Raw genomic sequence first — 15,721 nt, 5'->3', positions numbered from 1 at the left:
TCAAGACTGTGAACGTAGAGCATGTGCCCTTCAGCAGGGGCCTCCTAATCCACAAGAGTCAAGGTGAATTATGAGAAACGTGCTAGTTTAGAAATACTTATATATTTGGAGTAATTATTTGAATTTCATGGCATGTACTAACAATCCCAACAGTACCACTAAAAACATGTGCATACAATACATTTTGCGAATACAGAATTCCCAACAGAACTGAATATGGTTCAGTGTGGCAAAAAAAGTGTATTCTTGCATTTAACTTTTTTTCTCTGCAGGGAAAATACTAACCTGTGGAGAATCCCTCTGTTCTGCAGTGCATTAAATAGGAGTGTGTTTCCTTCCTAGTCCCCGCCAGAAGTACACTTGCACCTACCTACCTTGCTTATATTGTCAGGCTGGGTGCATTTTTAAGTGCACACTGGTAAGCTAAAATGTTTCAGTGAGCAAGTGTGTTTGTTTCTGTCCAGCAAAACGCTTTGTGAATTGGGCCCCAAGGAGCAGCACACTTTATACAGAATAATTTAGTGCTCTTAAAATGAAAGGCTAGATTTAGGGACAGAGGCCTCCTCTGAAAGCACCCCTAGAATAAAGGTGTTGTGCGGGGTTGCATATAAAAGACTGGCTGTCGGACATCAAAGCTTCTACAGCAGGCCTGTACTCCTCTCTTTTAGCAGTGTTATTTTAACCTCAACCCTGCCTCCTTTATTTCACGTGCATTAATCCCTGCTCACTAACATACGGGCTCTTTCTTTTATGATGTTCTGCATGGAGTAGAGCGGGCGGCGCAACACTAACACATCACAAGCTTTACATGATCACTCATAACCGTCAGCATATTTCACACAAGTGTTTCCAATATCAAAGAGGGGGATTTTCGCCCACATGATGCGCGTTTTGACACATGTTTACCACGTGCGACGCTTGACCTGTTTCCATAATAATATATGAATCCCATCTCGCCTGCTCGTGCCCGCACGTACCTGGTGCACAGCCCGCTTTCTCTGCAGTACCGGAAGGGCACGGCCACGCTCTGCCTGGGGACATCCGGTCTAACGACGGCGGGCAGGCTCCAGCACTCGGCGCGCTCTTCGGCCACGTCGGGGCACAGGCTGAGCAGGAGGTGCTTCCGGAGTGGGGGTCCTCCGGACGTCGACTGGCTGGTGTCGGACAACAAGTCCCAGCAGGGCACGGAGCTGGGCTGCATCGTCTGCTGCTGCCCACCTGGGCCGATGCCCAAAACAGCACTGCCTGGCACATGCACGTACTTCAAGGGAAATTGATGAAAAAAAACATTAAATTTGAGAGCACTACCATTCCAAATTGTATAATATTAGCAACAATCACCTTCATATGTTTCACCGTCAACCCGGACTTGAATTTGTGAACCTGCTCAGCCGCCTCGTGTCACTTATGGCTGCCAGAGATCACTGTCCAACATCAGTTCAATTGAAAAGCCCAGAACAATGCTGGCAAAACATTTACAAATAACTGCACCCCATTATAAGACTAATAAGCTTTACAGAGCCGATCCCACCGAATACCCATTCCAAGGATGGAGAATTGATTCCTTATTTGTGAAGGTGGTTGGCAAAGCACAAATTTTTTCACAGAACGAAAAGGAAAACAAAGGAAGAAGGAAGAGATAAAAAAGGACCCGCAAGAAAGATAAGGACACGGGAAGTGTAGTGAGCTTGAAAAAAGAGCCCAAGGTGTAATCAAGAAAAGGCAGCCTTAGGATTCATCATCGCCAGCAGCGGGCTCCTGGCACGTACAGCCTACCACGCTCACATTGCTTCCATTTGCTGAGATGGAGTCTTACAGACAGGGCTACTATGGGGGTTAAACAGGCAGTGTAGGAGTAGGATTTATAATATTTTTTAAAATGTGAAACATTCTGGGGGAAAGGCGAAGGCAACAGACCACAAAATTTGCAACTGTGAATGACTGTGGGTGCACCAAAAGGCTTAACAATGCAAACCTGCGCACACAACTTTAAACCTATTTTCTTTCTCTCTGGTACCCAAATCCAAAATGCTTTCCAGTTTAGATGTAGTACTAGGCATCTTCAGGACAAGGCATACTGGATGGAAAGAATACAAATATCGTTTGAACCATCTACCCTGAAGAGAAAATGAAAAGGCAGATGCTGGCAAAACTGGTGCGATTGTTCTGCTATTCTATCAAAGTTAAACTATAAGGAGTAAAAGGTCTTAGGGACTAAATAACTGGTTCAGCATTTCTTGTTCTAAGAAACAGGAGAACAAACTTGGATACATGCTGAGGACGAAACTTCTTGCAAGAATTGAAAAAAGTATGTGGGTTTTGTATAGCATGTACTTAGCCACAGGCAGTGGAGAACAGTAGTGTCGAAGATGTGCTCAACGTACGACTTTTAGTGCATCCTGATATAGTGTTCTTTAAAAAAAGGTGCCCCTTTAACGCTTTCCTGAATCGAAGCAGGGTTTGGCTGGTTCTGATGAATGCAGGAATGTTGTTCCAGATCCTGGGTGCATAGATGAACAAGCATTGGCAAATCCAACAGGACTTGCCTTTGAAACCTATTGGCTTTGCCAATGTTTTCTGGCGACTCTGCCCAGCATCACCCATGCTGTGCAGCATGGCTAAAGAAGAAAAAGAAACAAAAGGTATGCTGCTGCAGCATCATTTCGAAGGTGATTGCATGCGTCTGCCTACAAAATGTTGTGGGTACCTTTTTTTCCCTTTGGATTCACAAATCCCAGCTGGATCGGTAATGAAAATGTCACTTACCCAGTGTACATCTGTTCGTGGCATCAGTCGCTGAAGATTAACATGTTGTGCATAGCCCGCCATCTGGTGTTGGGTCGGAGTGTTACAAGTTGTTTTTCTTCGAAGAAGTCTTTCGAGTCACGGGACCGAAGGACTCCTCCTCTTTGTCTCCATTGCGCATGGGCGTCAACTCCATCTTCAATTGTTTTCCCTGCAGAGGGTGAGGTAGGAGTTGTTTGTTAGTAATAGTGCCCATGCAATGGAGTGAATAAGTACAAAGTTGAAGCTAACTTCCAAACGGCTACAGGCTCCCGGGGAGGTGGGTGGGCACATGTGAATCTTCAGCGACTGATGCCACGAACAGATGTACACTGGGTAAGTGACATTTTCAGTTCGATGGCATCTGTCGCTGTAGATACACATGTTGTGCATAGACTAGTAAGCAGTTATCTCCCCAAAAGCGGTGGCTCAGCCTGTAGGAGTGGAAGTAGTCTGAAATAAGGTTCTTAGTACGGCTTGACCTACTGTGGCTTGTTGTGCTGATAGCACGTCTACACAGTAGTGCTTGGTAAATGTGTGAGGCGTAGACCATGTGGCTGCCTTACATATTTCGTGCATTGGAATATTCCCTAGGAAGGCCATGGTAGCGCCTTTCTTTCTGGTTGAGTGTGCCCTTGGTGTAATGGGCAGTTGTCTTTTTGCTTTAAGGTAGCAGATTTGGATGCACTTAACTATCCATCTGGCTATACCCTGTTTCGATATTGGGTTTCCTGCGTGAGGTTTTTGAAATGCAATAAACAGTTGTTTAGTTTTTCTGATGTTTTTAGTTCTGTCGATGTAGTACATTAGTGCTCTTTTGACGTCTAATGTATGTAGTGCCCTTTCAGCTATGGAATCTGGCTGTGGGAAGAACACTGGTAGCTCTACCGTTTGATTTAGGTGGAACGGTGAAATAAACTTTGGCAAAAATTTAGGATTGGTCCTTAGGACTACTTTATTTTTGTGTAGTTGGATAAAGGGTTCTTGTATTGTAAACGCCTGAATTTCACTTACTCTTCTTAGAGATGTGATGGCGATGAGAAATGCAACTTTCCAGGTTAGGAATTGTATTTCGCAAGAGTGCATAGGTTCAAAGGGTGGACCCATGAGTCTTGTTAAGACGATGTTGAGGTTCCATGAAGGAACGGGTGGTGTCCTTGGTGGTATAATTCTTTTGAGGCCTTCCATAAACGCTTTAATGACAGGTATCCTAAATAGTGAAGTTGAATGGGTAATCTGCAGGTATGCAGATATTGCTGCTAGGTGTATTTTAATGGAAGAGAAGGCCAGGTTCGATTTTTGTAAGTGTAGTAAGTAACCCACTACATCCTTTGGAGATGCGTGTAATGGTTGAATTTGATTATGATGGCAGTAGCAAACAAACCTTTTCCATTTGCTTGCATAGCAGTGTCTAGTGGATGGTCTTCTAGCTTGCTTTATGACTTCCATACATTCTTGTGTGAGGTTTAAGTGTCCGAATTCTAGGATTTCAGGAGCCAGATTGCTAGATTCAGCGATGCTGGGTTTGGATGCCTGATCTGTTGTTTGTGTTGTGTTAACAGATCTGGCCTGTTGGGCAACATGACGTGGGGTACTACTGATAGGTCTAGCAGTGTTGTGTACCATGGTTGCCTTGCCCATGTTGGTGCTATCAGTATGAGTTTGAGTTTGTTTTGACTCAATTTGTTTACTAGATATGGAAGGAGAGGGAGAGGGGGAAAAGCGTACGCAAATATCCCTGACCAGTTCATCCATAGGGCATTGCCTTGAGACTGCCTGTGTGGGTATCTGGATGCGAAGTTTTGGCATTTTGCGTTCTCCTTTGTTGCAAATAAGTCTATTTGAGGTGTTCCCCAACGTTTGAAGTAAGTGTTTAGAATTTGGGGGTGAATTTCCCACTCGTGGACCTGTTGGTGATCGAGAGAGATTGTCTGCAAGTTGATTCTGGATCCCTGGAATAAACTGTGCTATTAGGCGAATGTGGTTGTGAATTGCCCATTGCCATATTTTTTGTGCCAGAAGGCACAGTGTCGAGTGTGTCCCCCCCTGCTTGTTTAGATAATACATTGTTGTCATGTTGTCCGTTTTGACAAGAATGTATTTGTGAGTTATGATTGGTTGAAATGCTTTTAACGCTTGGAAAACTGCTAGTAGTTCGAGGTGATTTATATGCAGCTTTCTTTGATGTACGTCCCATTGTCCTTGTATGCTGTGTTGATTGAGGTGTGCTCCCCACCCTGTCATGGAAGCATCTGTTGTTATCACGTATTGTGGCACTGGGTCTTGGAAAGGCCGCCCTTTGTTTAAATTTATATTGTTCCACCATAGAAGCGAGAGGTATGTTAGGCGGTCTATCAACACCAGATCTAGAAGCTGACCCTGTGCTTGTGACCATTGTGATGCTAGGCACTGTTGTAAGGGCCGCATGTGCAACCTTGCGTTTGGGACAATGGCTATGCATGAGGACATCATGCCTAGGAGTTGTAATATCATCTTCGCATGTATTCTTTGTGTTGGATACATGCGTTGTATAATCTTTTGGAAATTTTGAACCCTTTGTGGACTTGGAGTGGCTATTCCCCTTGTTGTATCTATTGTCGCTCCTAGGTATTGTTGTACCTTGCACGGCAGAATGTGTGATTTCGCATAGTTGATGGTGAAACCGAGTTTGTAGAGGGTTTGTATGACCTGATCTGTGTGGTGTGAGCACCTTGTCAGTGAGTCGGTCTTGATTAGCCAGTCGTCTAGATACGGGAATACGTGTATTTGCTGCCTTCTGATGTGTGCAGCCACTACTGCTAGGCACTTTGTGAAGACTCTTGGTGCAGTTGTTAAACCGAACGGCAATACTTTGAATTGGTAATGTATTCCTTTGAATACGAACCTTAGGTATTTCCTGTGCGACGGATGTATTGGTATGTGGAAATACGCGTCTTTGAGATCTAAGGTTGTCATGTAATCTTGTTGCTTTAGCAATGGTAACACTTCCTGTAGCGTGACCATGTGAAAGTGTTCTTATTTGATGTATGTGTTTAGTGTTCTGAGGTCTAGGATTGGTCTCAGTGTTTTGTCCTTCTTTGGTATTAGAAAGTACAGTGAGTAAACCCCTGTATTTGTTTGTGTATCTGGTACCAGTTCTATTGCGTTCTTTTGCAGTAATGCTTGAACTTCTATTTCTAGGAGGTCCGAATGTTGTTTTGATATATTTTGTGTTTTTGGTGGTATGTTTGGAGGGATTTGTAGAAATTCTATGCAATAACCATGTTGGATAATTGCTAAGACCCAAGTGTCTGTTGTTATTTTCTCCCACTCTTGGTAATACTGACTTATTCTTCCCCCCACTGGTGTTGTGTGGAGGGGATGAGTGACGTGTGAGTCACTGTTTGTTTGTAGGTGTTTTGGGGCCTTGAAATTTTCCCCTGCTTCTAGGGAATTGTCCCCCCTCTATATTGGCCCGAAAGCCTCCCCTTTGGTACTGTCCCTGGTAGGTGGACGGTGTTGACTGTGAGGTACTGGGTTGTGTGGATTGACCCCGAAACCCCCCTCTAAAGGTTGTCTTGCGGAAGGTGTTGAAAGTGCCTCTGCTCTGCGGGGAGTAGAGCGCGCCCATGGCTTTTGCAGTGTCAGTGTCCTTTTTTAGCTTCTCAATTGCCGTGTCCACTTCAGGTCCGAACAATTGTTGCTCATTGAATGGCATATTGAGCACTGCCTGCTGTATCTCTGGTTTAAAACCAGATGTTCGTAGCCACGCGTGCCTTCGGATGGTTACTGCCGTGTTAACTGTTCTTGCTGCTGTGTCCGCTGCGTCCATAGAGGAGCGTATCTGGTTATTGGAGATGTTTTGGCCCTCCTCAACCACTTGTTTCGCCCTCTTTTGTAGTTCTGTGGGTAGATGCTCAATGAGGTGTTGCATCTCATCCCAGTGGGCTCTGTCATATCGCGCTAGGAGCGCCTGAGAGTTTGCGATGCGCCACTGGTTTGCAGCCTGTACTGCGACCCTTTTACCGGCTGCATCGAACTTTCGGCTCTCCTTATCTGGGGGTGGTGCATCGCCCGATGTGTGGGAGTTTGCTCTCTTGCGAGCCGCCCCTACCACAACCGAATCTGGTGGCAGTTGTGAGGTGATGAAAGCTGGGTCTGTGGGAGGTGCTTTATATTTTTTTTCCACCCTCTGTGTTATTGCCCTACTTTTGACAGGCTCTTTGAATATGTCCTTTGCGTGCCTTAGCATTCCTGGGAGCATAGGCAGGCTTTGGTAGGTGCTATGTGTTGAAGAGGAAGTCATCTTCGACAGGCTCCGAGTGTAGAGACACGTTGTGGAACTCTGCTGCTCTAGCCACCACTTGTGAATATGCTGTGCTGTCTTCTGGTGGTGAGGGCTTTGTAGGATACGCCTCAGGACTGTTGTCCGACACTGGGGCGTCGTATAAGTCCCAAGCATCTTGGTCCTGGTCACCTTGGCTTAAGGTGGTGTGAGCCGGTGAATGTGACGGAGTCTGTGCCGGTGAAATGTGAGCCACAGGTGGAGGAGAGGGTGGCGGAGTTACATTCTTCGCCAGTTTTGTTTGTGGTGTTTGTTCTTGTTGGAATTCCAGTCTCCTCTTCCTCCTAATAGGGGGAAGGGTGCTTATTTTCCCTGTTCCACTCTGTATAAAAATCCTTTTTTGAGTGTGGTCCACCTCGGTGGATTGTAATTCCTCCTCGAATCCATGCTTTCGCATTTGAGAGGACAGTGATTGTTCCTCTGAATAGGAACCAGTAGTTGTCTCGGTTGCGGGTCGTTTTGGCACCAAAACCATGTCCACGCTCTTTTTCGGCTCCGAGGCGACTTTCCTCTTTTTCAGAGTCGAACCCTCTCGGCGTCGATCCTCCTCAGTGCCGCTGTCTCTGCGTCGAGCAGCTTCGGCTCCGCTATCTCGGCGTCGATCTTTGCCGGCAGCACTATCTCGGTCCCGAGATGGCTGGGTGCCTGTGTCTCGACCCGAGTCGGACGATCTCGGCACTATTTCGGCCTTCTTCGGTGCCGATGGTCGGTCACCGAGTTTATGGGTTGAGCCATGGCCTGATGGCAGTGGCGTCCCCTGGGCCTTGTCAGTTTTCTTATGTGCTATCTTCGACGTCTTACTCACTGTTTCATGGTCGTCGAATTCGTCCGAGTCCGATTCATGGATCGAGAAGGCTTCTACTTCTTCTTGTTCCTCGAAATCTCGGTGTCCTGTCGGCGTGGACGCCATTTGCAGTCTTCTGGCTCGGCGGTCACGGAGCGTTTTTCGGGACCGGAACGCACGACAGGCCTCACAAGTTTCTTCCCTGTGCTCGGGCGACAGGCACAGGTTACAGACCGAATATTGGTCTGTATATGGGTATTTGTTGTGGCATTTAGGACAGAAACGTAACGGGGTCCGTTCCATCAGCGTCGATGTCACACGCGGTCGGGCCGACCAGGCCCCGACGGGGGATCGAAAACTACCCCGAAGAGCAACGGAGATGTTATCGTAGCGATGCGATGTCGATGCTATCTAACCCGATCCCGAACGCAACAATACCGACGTAATTTTCCGATTTTGAGCTAACTTTCCGTTCCGAAACCCGAAGCAAAAGGAACACGTCCGAACCCGATGGCGGAAAGAAAACAATCGAAGATGGAGTCGACGCCCATGCGCAATGGAGACAAAGAGGAGGAGTCCCTAGGTCCCGTGACTCGAAAGACTTCTTCGAAGAAAAACAACTTGTAACACTCCGACCCAACACCAGATGGCGGGCTATGCACAACATGTGTATCTACAGCGACAGATGCCATCGAACATTTTAAAATGCATTTTTTTTCTATGATCTTACCAAGAAGAAGTGGGTCGCTGGAGTGGGAAGCAATACGGAGAGCAGGGGGAGAAGCACATGAGGGATGGAACAAGACGGGAGCAATGGAAGAATCACACAGACGAGCGAGAGCAACATGAGTGTCGGAGAAGCACAAGAGAGCGCAATGTGGAATGCCGAAGGAGAAGTACACAGGCTAGAGAGAGCAACCTGAGCTTGGGTGGGGGAGAGAAGCACACTAGCAAGAGAGCAATATGTAAAGCCGTGGATAGAGAAGCACACAGGTGAGAGGCAGAAACACAAGCGCAGGTGTGGGGAGAAGGTCAGCAGGGGCAATGTGGAGAGTGTGAGGGGAGAGAAGCGCAAGAGAGAGCACTATGGAGCACAGGGTGAAGAAACTCAAGGAAAAGAGCTGCAAAACACATGCCCTCATATGGAGTAGTTAAGCTAAAAGAAGAAAATAGCTAGACGTCAGCAATGAAAAGAATAAAGGTCAACCAATCAGAGAGATGGTAAAGTAGCTATGCTCCCGAGGAGGGACAAACACAAGACTGACAAGCTGCAACACACAAAGCCATAACATAACAAGCAAGCAAATGAGAGTGGAAATAAAACCAACCAATGATAAGCACTGGGCAAGGAATAAGTCCAGGTAAGCTCTCCTAAACCCACAACAGCCCTTTTGCAACCAGACAGCTGTGCTGGTTGGTAAGCCTGACCTAAAAAGGACTGTTGCCTTGTTTTTCCTCCAGTCAGAGTTTGTCTTGGGTGTGCAGAGTGACCAGAGAAGGTGAGCTTGTCAGCGAGATAGGTGGGAGTGCAGGTCACGATGGCTTTGTAAAATATGCAGCTGGTTTTGAAGATAATGTGGTCCGGCAAAGGGAGCCAGTGAAGTTTCATGAAGACTGGGTTATATGATCATATTTCTTCAAGTCCTGCATGTGATGTGCTGTGGTGAGTAGAACGCCTAGAAGAGGGGGCAGTGAGGAGTCTGGGAGACGATGAAGAAGGCTACTGCCACCACCCAGATGCAACAGTATGAGAGACTGAACAGCAATTCTGTGATGACTTAGACAGTAACTCTCAGTGTAGTGGATAGTGCATGAGAAATTAAGTAGTAGGTGCAAATCTAAACTCTGGCCAGCCTCTGCACAAACTAAAGTGTTTGGAACATTATCAAAACACATTTTGTTTTACAGTTTATATTTCGACGATAGGAGATGGTTAGTTTCTGAAGTTTGCTTTTGGCAGAAAAAAAAAAATCAAACAATTTTATCCGCCCCTAGTTGTACACAGGAAACAGTGGCGGTCCAACACCACAGATTGCTTCCTGAAAAACGTGCGCTGCCTTGATTCAAGTCCTTTTATTGGGAAATAGAATCCGCCTTGGACTTTTATGGGTGAATCCTCTGAACATCAAACCCTGACACCCGCGTACATACGGCATGATTCCAGGTCTGGCTTGTCCGCACACGCTGACAGATATGATAGCCTGTCTGGCAGATGTGCCTCCGTAGCCTACCGGTGGACAGAACTGCTACACTTTACAATGCAGTCACAAACATATGGAGCCCTGGCAGAACTCATCGTAAAATGTGTAGGGAGCATGCACAGCCTTAGATTTCTGCCGAGCGCTAATGATCAGAGCAACATTTAACATGGACTCCAGTTTTAATTCAAGCCAGATTGAAATATTAAGCATTCTACTTTCCACAGCCTATAAACATTGCACATTTTTTCCAGATTTACCAGATCACATATTGTTTTGGGTGAGGATGGGCTCGTGCTGATTCTAGGAGCAGTGTAACACAAAAAGAAATGTAAAAAGGGCCTTACCTCATCTCCACCTTGTTGTCCTGGGACGGAGAGCTGTGGGCTGTAATAAATCTGGAATGAGGTGTTGTTGACGACTGTTGTCTTGTCTTCAATTTGCAAAATCTGAATGCCGTACCGAACCATGGATGAGATGCAGAACTGGGACAACTTCAGCAGGCCACCAAGAAGGGAAAACATATTTTACTGACAGTGGAACAAGTGTGTTATCAATTTCTAGAGTTTCTCATGCAAGTAAGGTATCTTTCTACTGCTATCGCTTTTGTCCTTGAATAAGAGCTATCACTCATATCACCAGCCATCCTTCATCACTTAGTGTGATTTCAGCCCTGCTTTCAATTTCTGAACCCGGCAAGCACTAATCACATACAATCTTTTGTGTCTTCACCGTGCTGTTGTTAGTGTTTGTTGTGTTTTGATTTCAGAACTTGTATCCCGTCTCTCCCGCACTGAAATTTGTCAAAGGGGCAGAATGTGCCGAGATAGCATTTACCGGGAGTAGGTTCCTAGGGGAAGGAACGTCACACGTTTATGGGTATGATTACAAGGGTCAATGCCTGTTTTTTATGTCCACTGGAAAAGCATGGTTAACCATGATTTATCTATGGTCATTCATAGACAACTATTATTTTTGACTGTGAATCTAAGCGCCCCACATTCTGCAACACATGTCCAGCACACGTTATATTTTATTTTTCACAGACAGCCTGTGGCAATTGTGGGTGGAGAATAATTACCAGACTTTATCCATCTTACACAGAAAACACAGTGGAACAGCGATGTCACTTTTTTAAAATCTACAATGTCAGCCTGGCACGTTTACAAAACCTTTTATGGTAAACTGGTCAGGCCTATATTAAAAACTGCTAGACCCATCTATCGCCGTCCACCTGCTGCTCTGATAGGACTGCTTTGCCTTTACTTTCTGTCTTTACTACCCTGTCCACTACTCACCTGAAACAACCAAAAGTGACTTTCAGTTCTCTGAAGTGATCGAAGGTTAACACTTAGTGCTCTACAAAACTCCTCAATACATAACTAAAACGGAAACACTCATTTTAGTCACTTGGGTACCATACAGATCCCTGTAGACCTACTTCAAAGACTTTTAACCTAGAATTATGGCGCGAGCAGGTTCTGGGAGCATAGGTGTGTTCACTGAGGATCAGAAGAACACAGTGCCATCCAGATGTAATTTTTTAAATTTTATGTAGTGTTTTATGTAGCACTGCTATGTCACCGGGAGCTTTTCTGGATGTAGCTCCATGAACATGATACACTCTATTTCAAAAAACTTTCGGTTGTCAGCCTTAAGTCTCCAGTACTAGGAATATTTGATCTGAAGTTAAGGGGACTTCAGATATCCAGGAACCGGACCCATAGTAAAGAAGTATTTCAAAATTCCCCCAAAAAGTGTTAATGACCATACAACCAATCAACAAAATGAGGGACTCCCTAAGCTTATACTCTTTAGGGCTTACTGTGTCAGGCATGCAATGAACATCTGTATGTGTGCATCCACTTTGTAATGGTTCAAAGTAGTGTTGAGATATCCTAGAGAGGTAAGCAGACGTCTATCACAAGTTCACATCTTGGCAGGGCCAACAGAGACTTTCATCCTGCGGTTGATAAATTCAGTATTGTTAGGTTAGAAAATAATGACATCTAACATTTAAATGTGTACAAATGACCAAAATGTGTCAGCAAGCACATAATGAATATCCAACTTTTCAGGCACATTTGTGGACGATAGAAAAGAGGCTGTGTGAGAAAGGTCTTATGAGCTAGTGTGGTGTGTCTGTCCATAGCATTTTTCTGGTTTTATTTCCTCTGTTTTTTTTTTAATGTGGAAGGTGGAATCTCTCTGTGATAGTGTACTCCAGCGTGGCCGTATGTGTACAGTCCCCACTGCTGGCTCAGCTTCACAGGCTACATTTTGAAATGTGAGCATAAAAGTTATTGTTTTTGCTAAACCATACACTGCCATACAAAAGATATATTTTTGGCTCTGGCACATAGCATTTTGACCAACATAATTCTTCTGCCACGCTATATACAATTTTTTGACACGGTTGCAAACACGTTTATCTATCCATCCATAGGGTTTTCTGGCCATTTTAAATATAAAAAATAAATAAAAGCTGCGCAGTGAGGCTGCCACTGGATCTCGCTCCTCTTCCCTTGCGCCACTTTCACACCTGCATTTCGGTCTTAAAGATATATGATCCATAAGCAGATCGTCCTCGTTTTGCACTAGGGGAACGGTTAATACCATTATGGAGGAAAGAGATATTCTGTTGGGTTTCATGAACTGCTGCAATTACTCGAGGTCGAAACGCTTCCAAGCAATGCAGGATTAGCGGTCATTTATTTCTGGCTTATTTTGGATAATGGTATGCATTCCCGAGTGCCTCCTAATGTCACAAGCGAGGTAAGCACTGCTGTTCTCCGTTACATAAATGTTCTTTATAGCTTGTAATTTTAAGATCAACTCTAGTTTAAGTTGTACCCGTTGAGCGAGAGAAACTAACTTGCCGATTCTTTTATTTGAATGCTCAGTGCGTTTAGCAACTTATGTCGATGAGTCTGCTCTCTGTGTGTGTGTGTATATATATATATATACGTTCACTGAAAAAAAACAAAGGTTAAAGTAACATTATAGTTAGGTGACTTGCTCACTGACAACATTAATGTTTAAACTAAAAAAGAAAAACTGAAGTTGAGCAGTTATAGTTAGTAGCACTTACTATATAACTTGCGGCCCCACCATGCACTGCTTACGACCTCTCAAATGACATCCCTCATTACATGTCATATGGCATCATTTATGACATCTCAAATGACATCACTGAGAACATCATCCAACAAGTATGTTATTTTGTTTTATCATTTCCATAGTGGCGGGTAACTACCATATTACTTTTCTACCTAATTTTGCCCATCTTATCAGAATAAGTATGTACAAAACACACATGCTACTATAGCATCATAGGTGTGTAGAGGTACTGAACACTTTATGAATCTTTGTAATGAAAAGTAACTGTGTGCAGGTGACAGTTGACTTGGCGTCTTTATGTTCCACACAAGTGCTCTGGTACTACATAAAAAGCTGCCATCAGAGCAAAGACTCTACGTACTACATATTAAGTAATATAGAAACCTATGAGTTATTAGACAGAATCATGACAGCGTGACAGTTTCTACTCAATATAGAAGACTGTGTGTACCAGGTACTAACCCATGTATACCTGATTGTTTTACTTCAGAAGATGGACTAGCTGTATGAAGACTGCATGTATTACGATCTTTAGCACCTTCAGACCTTGGTTATTTTAGGTGAATGGTTGCTCTTTGGACTAGTTTTGCATAGACTGTACACTGTGTTTAGTAGATACTTTCTAATACATTGTGGTGTAATTCTCATGAGAATTTCACTGTCTGCAAATGGTGTGGCACAGAGTAAACTCTCTCCATAGTGTAAACACGATTAACAGTTCCCACTTTTATACTGATATCAACTTAATTTCTCAATGTAGGTGCAGTGAGAGTCAGGGGTTTGATACAGGTAAAGATAGGCTGTAGTAGGGCATTAGTTATGTAACAGAGCTTGAGTATATAGAGGAACTAGGTTTGTCCTGAACAGCTGTAGACAGATTAAACACTGTGTGCATGACAGGTTACCCTTTCATCTGTGATTACCCTTTCATTTGCGGTTCAGAGTCAATGTGGACTCAGCTACTCATGAAGTGTATGCTATAGGGTCGATGTACAAGTTACTTACCTTCGGTAATGAAATATCTGGTAGAGACATATTCTAGTTGCAGATTCCTTACCTTAGAATTTCCCCCAGGCGTCAGACTGGATATGGAGATTTTTCTTCAAGCAATACCCTTGCGTGTCGGTAGGCGGCGTCGGTCGACTCCACGGGCATCGTAGTCGCCGTGATGGCATCGGCAGTAGTACATAGACACCCCCTTCACGCAGTGACATCAGCTTCTTTTAACGACTTACCACGCCAAAGCACAGAGTCGTTAAGAACACTGAGATTGGTGCGCCAGAGCTATGCCTGTCCCTAGAAATCAGTTCGCAAGCGGGGAGGATGGGTGTACCGGTAAGGAATCTGCAACTAGAATGTCTCTACCAGATATTTCGTTACCGAAGGTAAGTAACTTGTACATCAGATAGAGACTTCTAGTTGCAGATTCCTTACCTTAGAATAGATACCCAAGAAATGCCATCCTCGGACGTGGGCTGCGAACCAAGATTATACTAGGAAGTCCTGCAAGACAGAACGACCAAAGTAGCCGTCCTGACGGACCTGACTGTCCAGGCAGTAGTGTTTAGCAAACATGTGCAGGGACGCCCACGTAGCTGCGTGGCAGATATCCAGGACAGTAACTCCACATGCTAATGCAGTGGAAGCAGCAGTTGCTCTGGTGGAATGAGCATGCAAGCCCTCAGGGGGTTGCTTCTTGGCTAAAGCGTAGCACATTTTGTTGCAAAGAAGAACCCATCGAGAGATGGTACATTTTTGCACTGCCTTCCCTTTCTTTGCACCTACATATCTAACAAAGAGTTGATCATCCAACCGATAATCTTTATTACGATTGAGATAGAACACCAACGCTCTTTTTTGGATCCGGGCGGTGGAGTCTCTCCTCTTTATGAGAAGGATGGGGAGGTGCATAAAAAGTAGGCAAAGTGATGGACTGGCCTACATGAAAAGGTGTAACAACTCTGAGAAGGAAGGAAGGCTTAGTGCGTAACACCACTTTGTCAGGGTGCACAGATAAAAATAGGGGCTTGGAAGATAGAGCTTGAAGCTCACTCACTCTGTGAGCAGAAGTGATATCAACAAGAAAAACTGTTTTGAAAGAAAGGGCCGTAAGGAACAATCGTGCATCAGCTCAAAGGGACTACACATTAAGTAAGGACAAGATTGAGGTCCCACTGAGGCATGATAAACAGAGTGGGACAAAACAAATGGATGAAGCCCTTAAGGAATCTACTAACAATAGCAGACTTAAAGAGTGAAGGCTGATCGGGCAACCTAAGAAAGGCTGAGATAGCTCATAAATAGCCCTTTAGTATGCCCAAAGCAGAGCCGTACTGGGCCAAAGAAAGAATTAACAAAAGAACCTCTGAAAGAGGAGCAGAGAGGGGATCAACAGATTTGTTGGTGCACCATGCCACAAATTTATGCCAACGACAGGTATATACCATTTTGGTGGAGAGACGTCTGGCTGCCAAGATTACATCACAGACTTCAGGTGGAAGGCCAAAAGCT

General features: G+C 44.7%; 1 protein-coding gene across 3 annotated transcripts in view; it reads right to left on the bottom strand.

Annotated features, from left to right (window-relative positions):
- The window catches only part of VPS13B (vacuolar protein sorting 13 homolog B), a 2,423,697-nt gene that overhangs the window by 146,288 nt on the left and 2,261,688 nt on the right, over nt 1–15,721 (bottom strand). For all 3 annotated transcript variants that reach the window (XM_069220546.1, XM_069220545.1, XM_069220547.1), the window contains exons 51-52: nt 10,438–10,584; nt 978–1,261 (exon numbers count right to left, since the gene is read on the bottom strand). In XM_069220546.1, coding sequence (XP_069076647.1) covers nt 978–1,261; nt 10,438–10,584 — 431 coding nt within the window. The remainder of the gene's footprint in view (nt 1–977; nt 1,262–10,437; nt 10,585–15,721) is intronic.

This window comes from Pleurodeles waltl, chromosome 2_2, assembly GCF_031143425.1.
Source record: "Pleurodeles waltl isolate 20211129_DDA chromosome 2_2, aPleWal1.hap1.20221129, whole genome shotgun sequence".
Classification (NCBI taxonomy): Eukaryota; Metazoa; Chordata; class Amphibia; order Caudata; family Salamandridae; genus Pleurodeles; species Pleurodeles waltl.
This window is presented reverse-complemented; position numbering and strand designations above follow the sequence as displayed.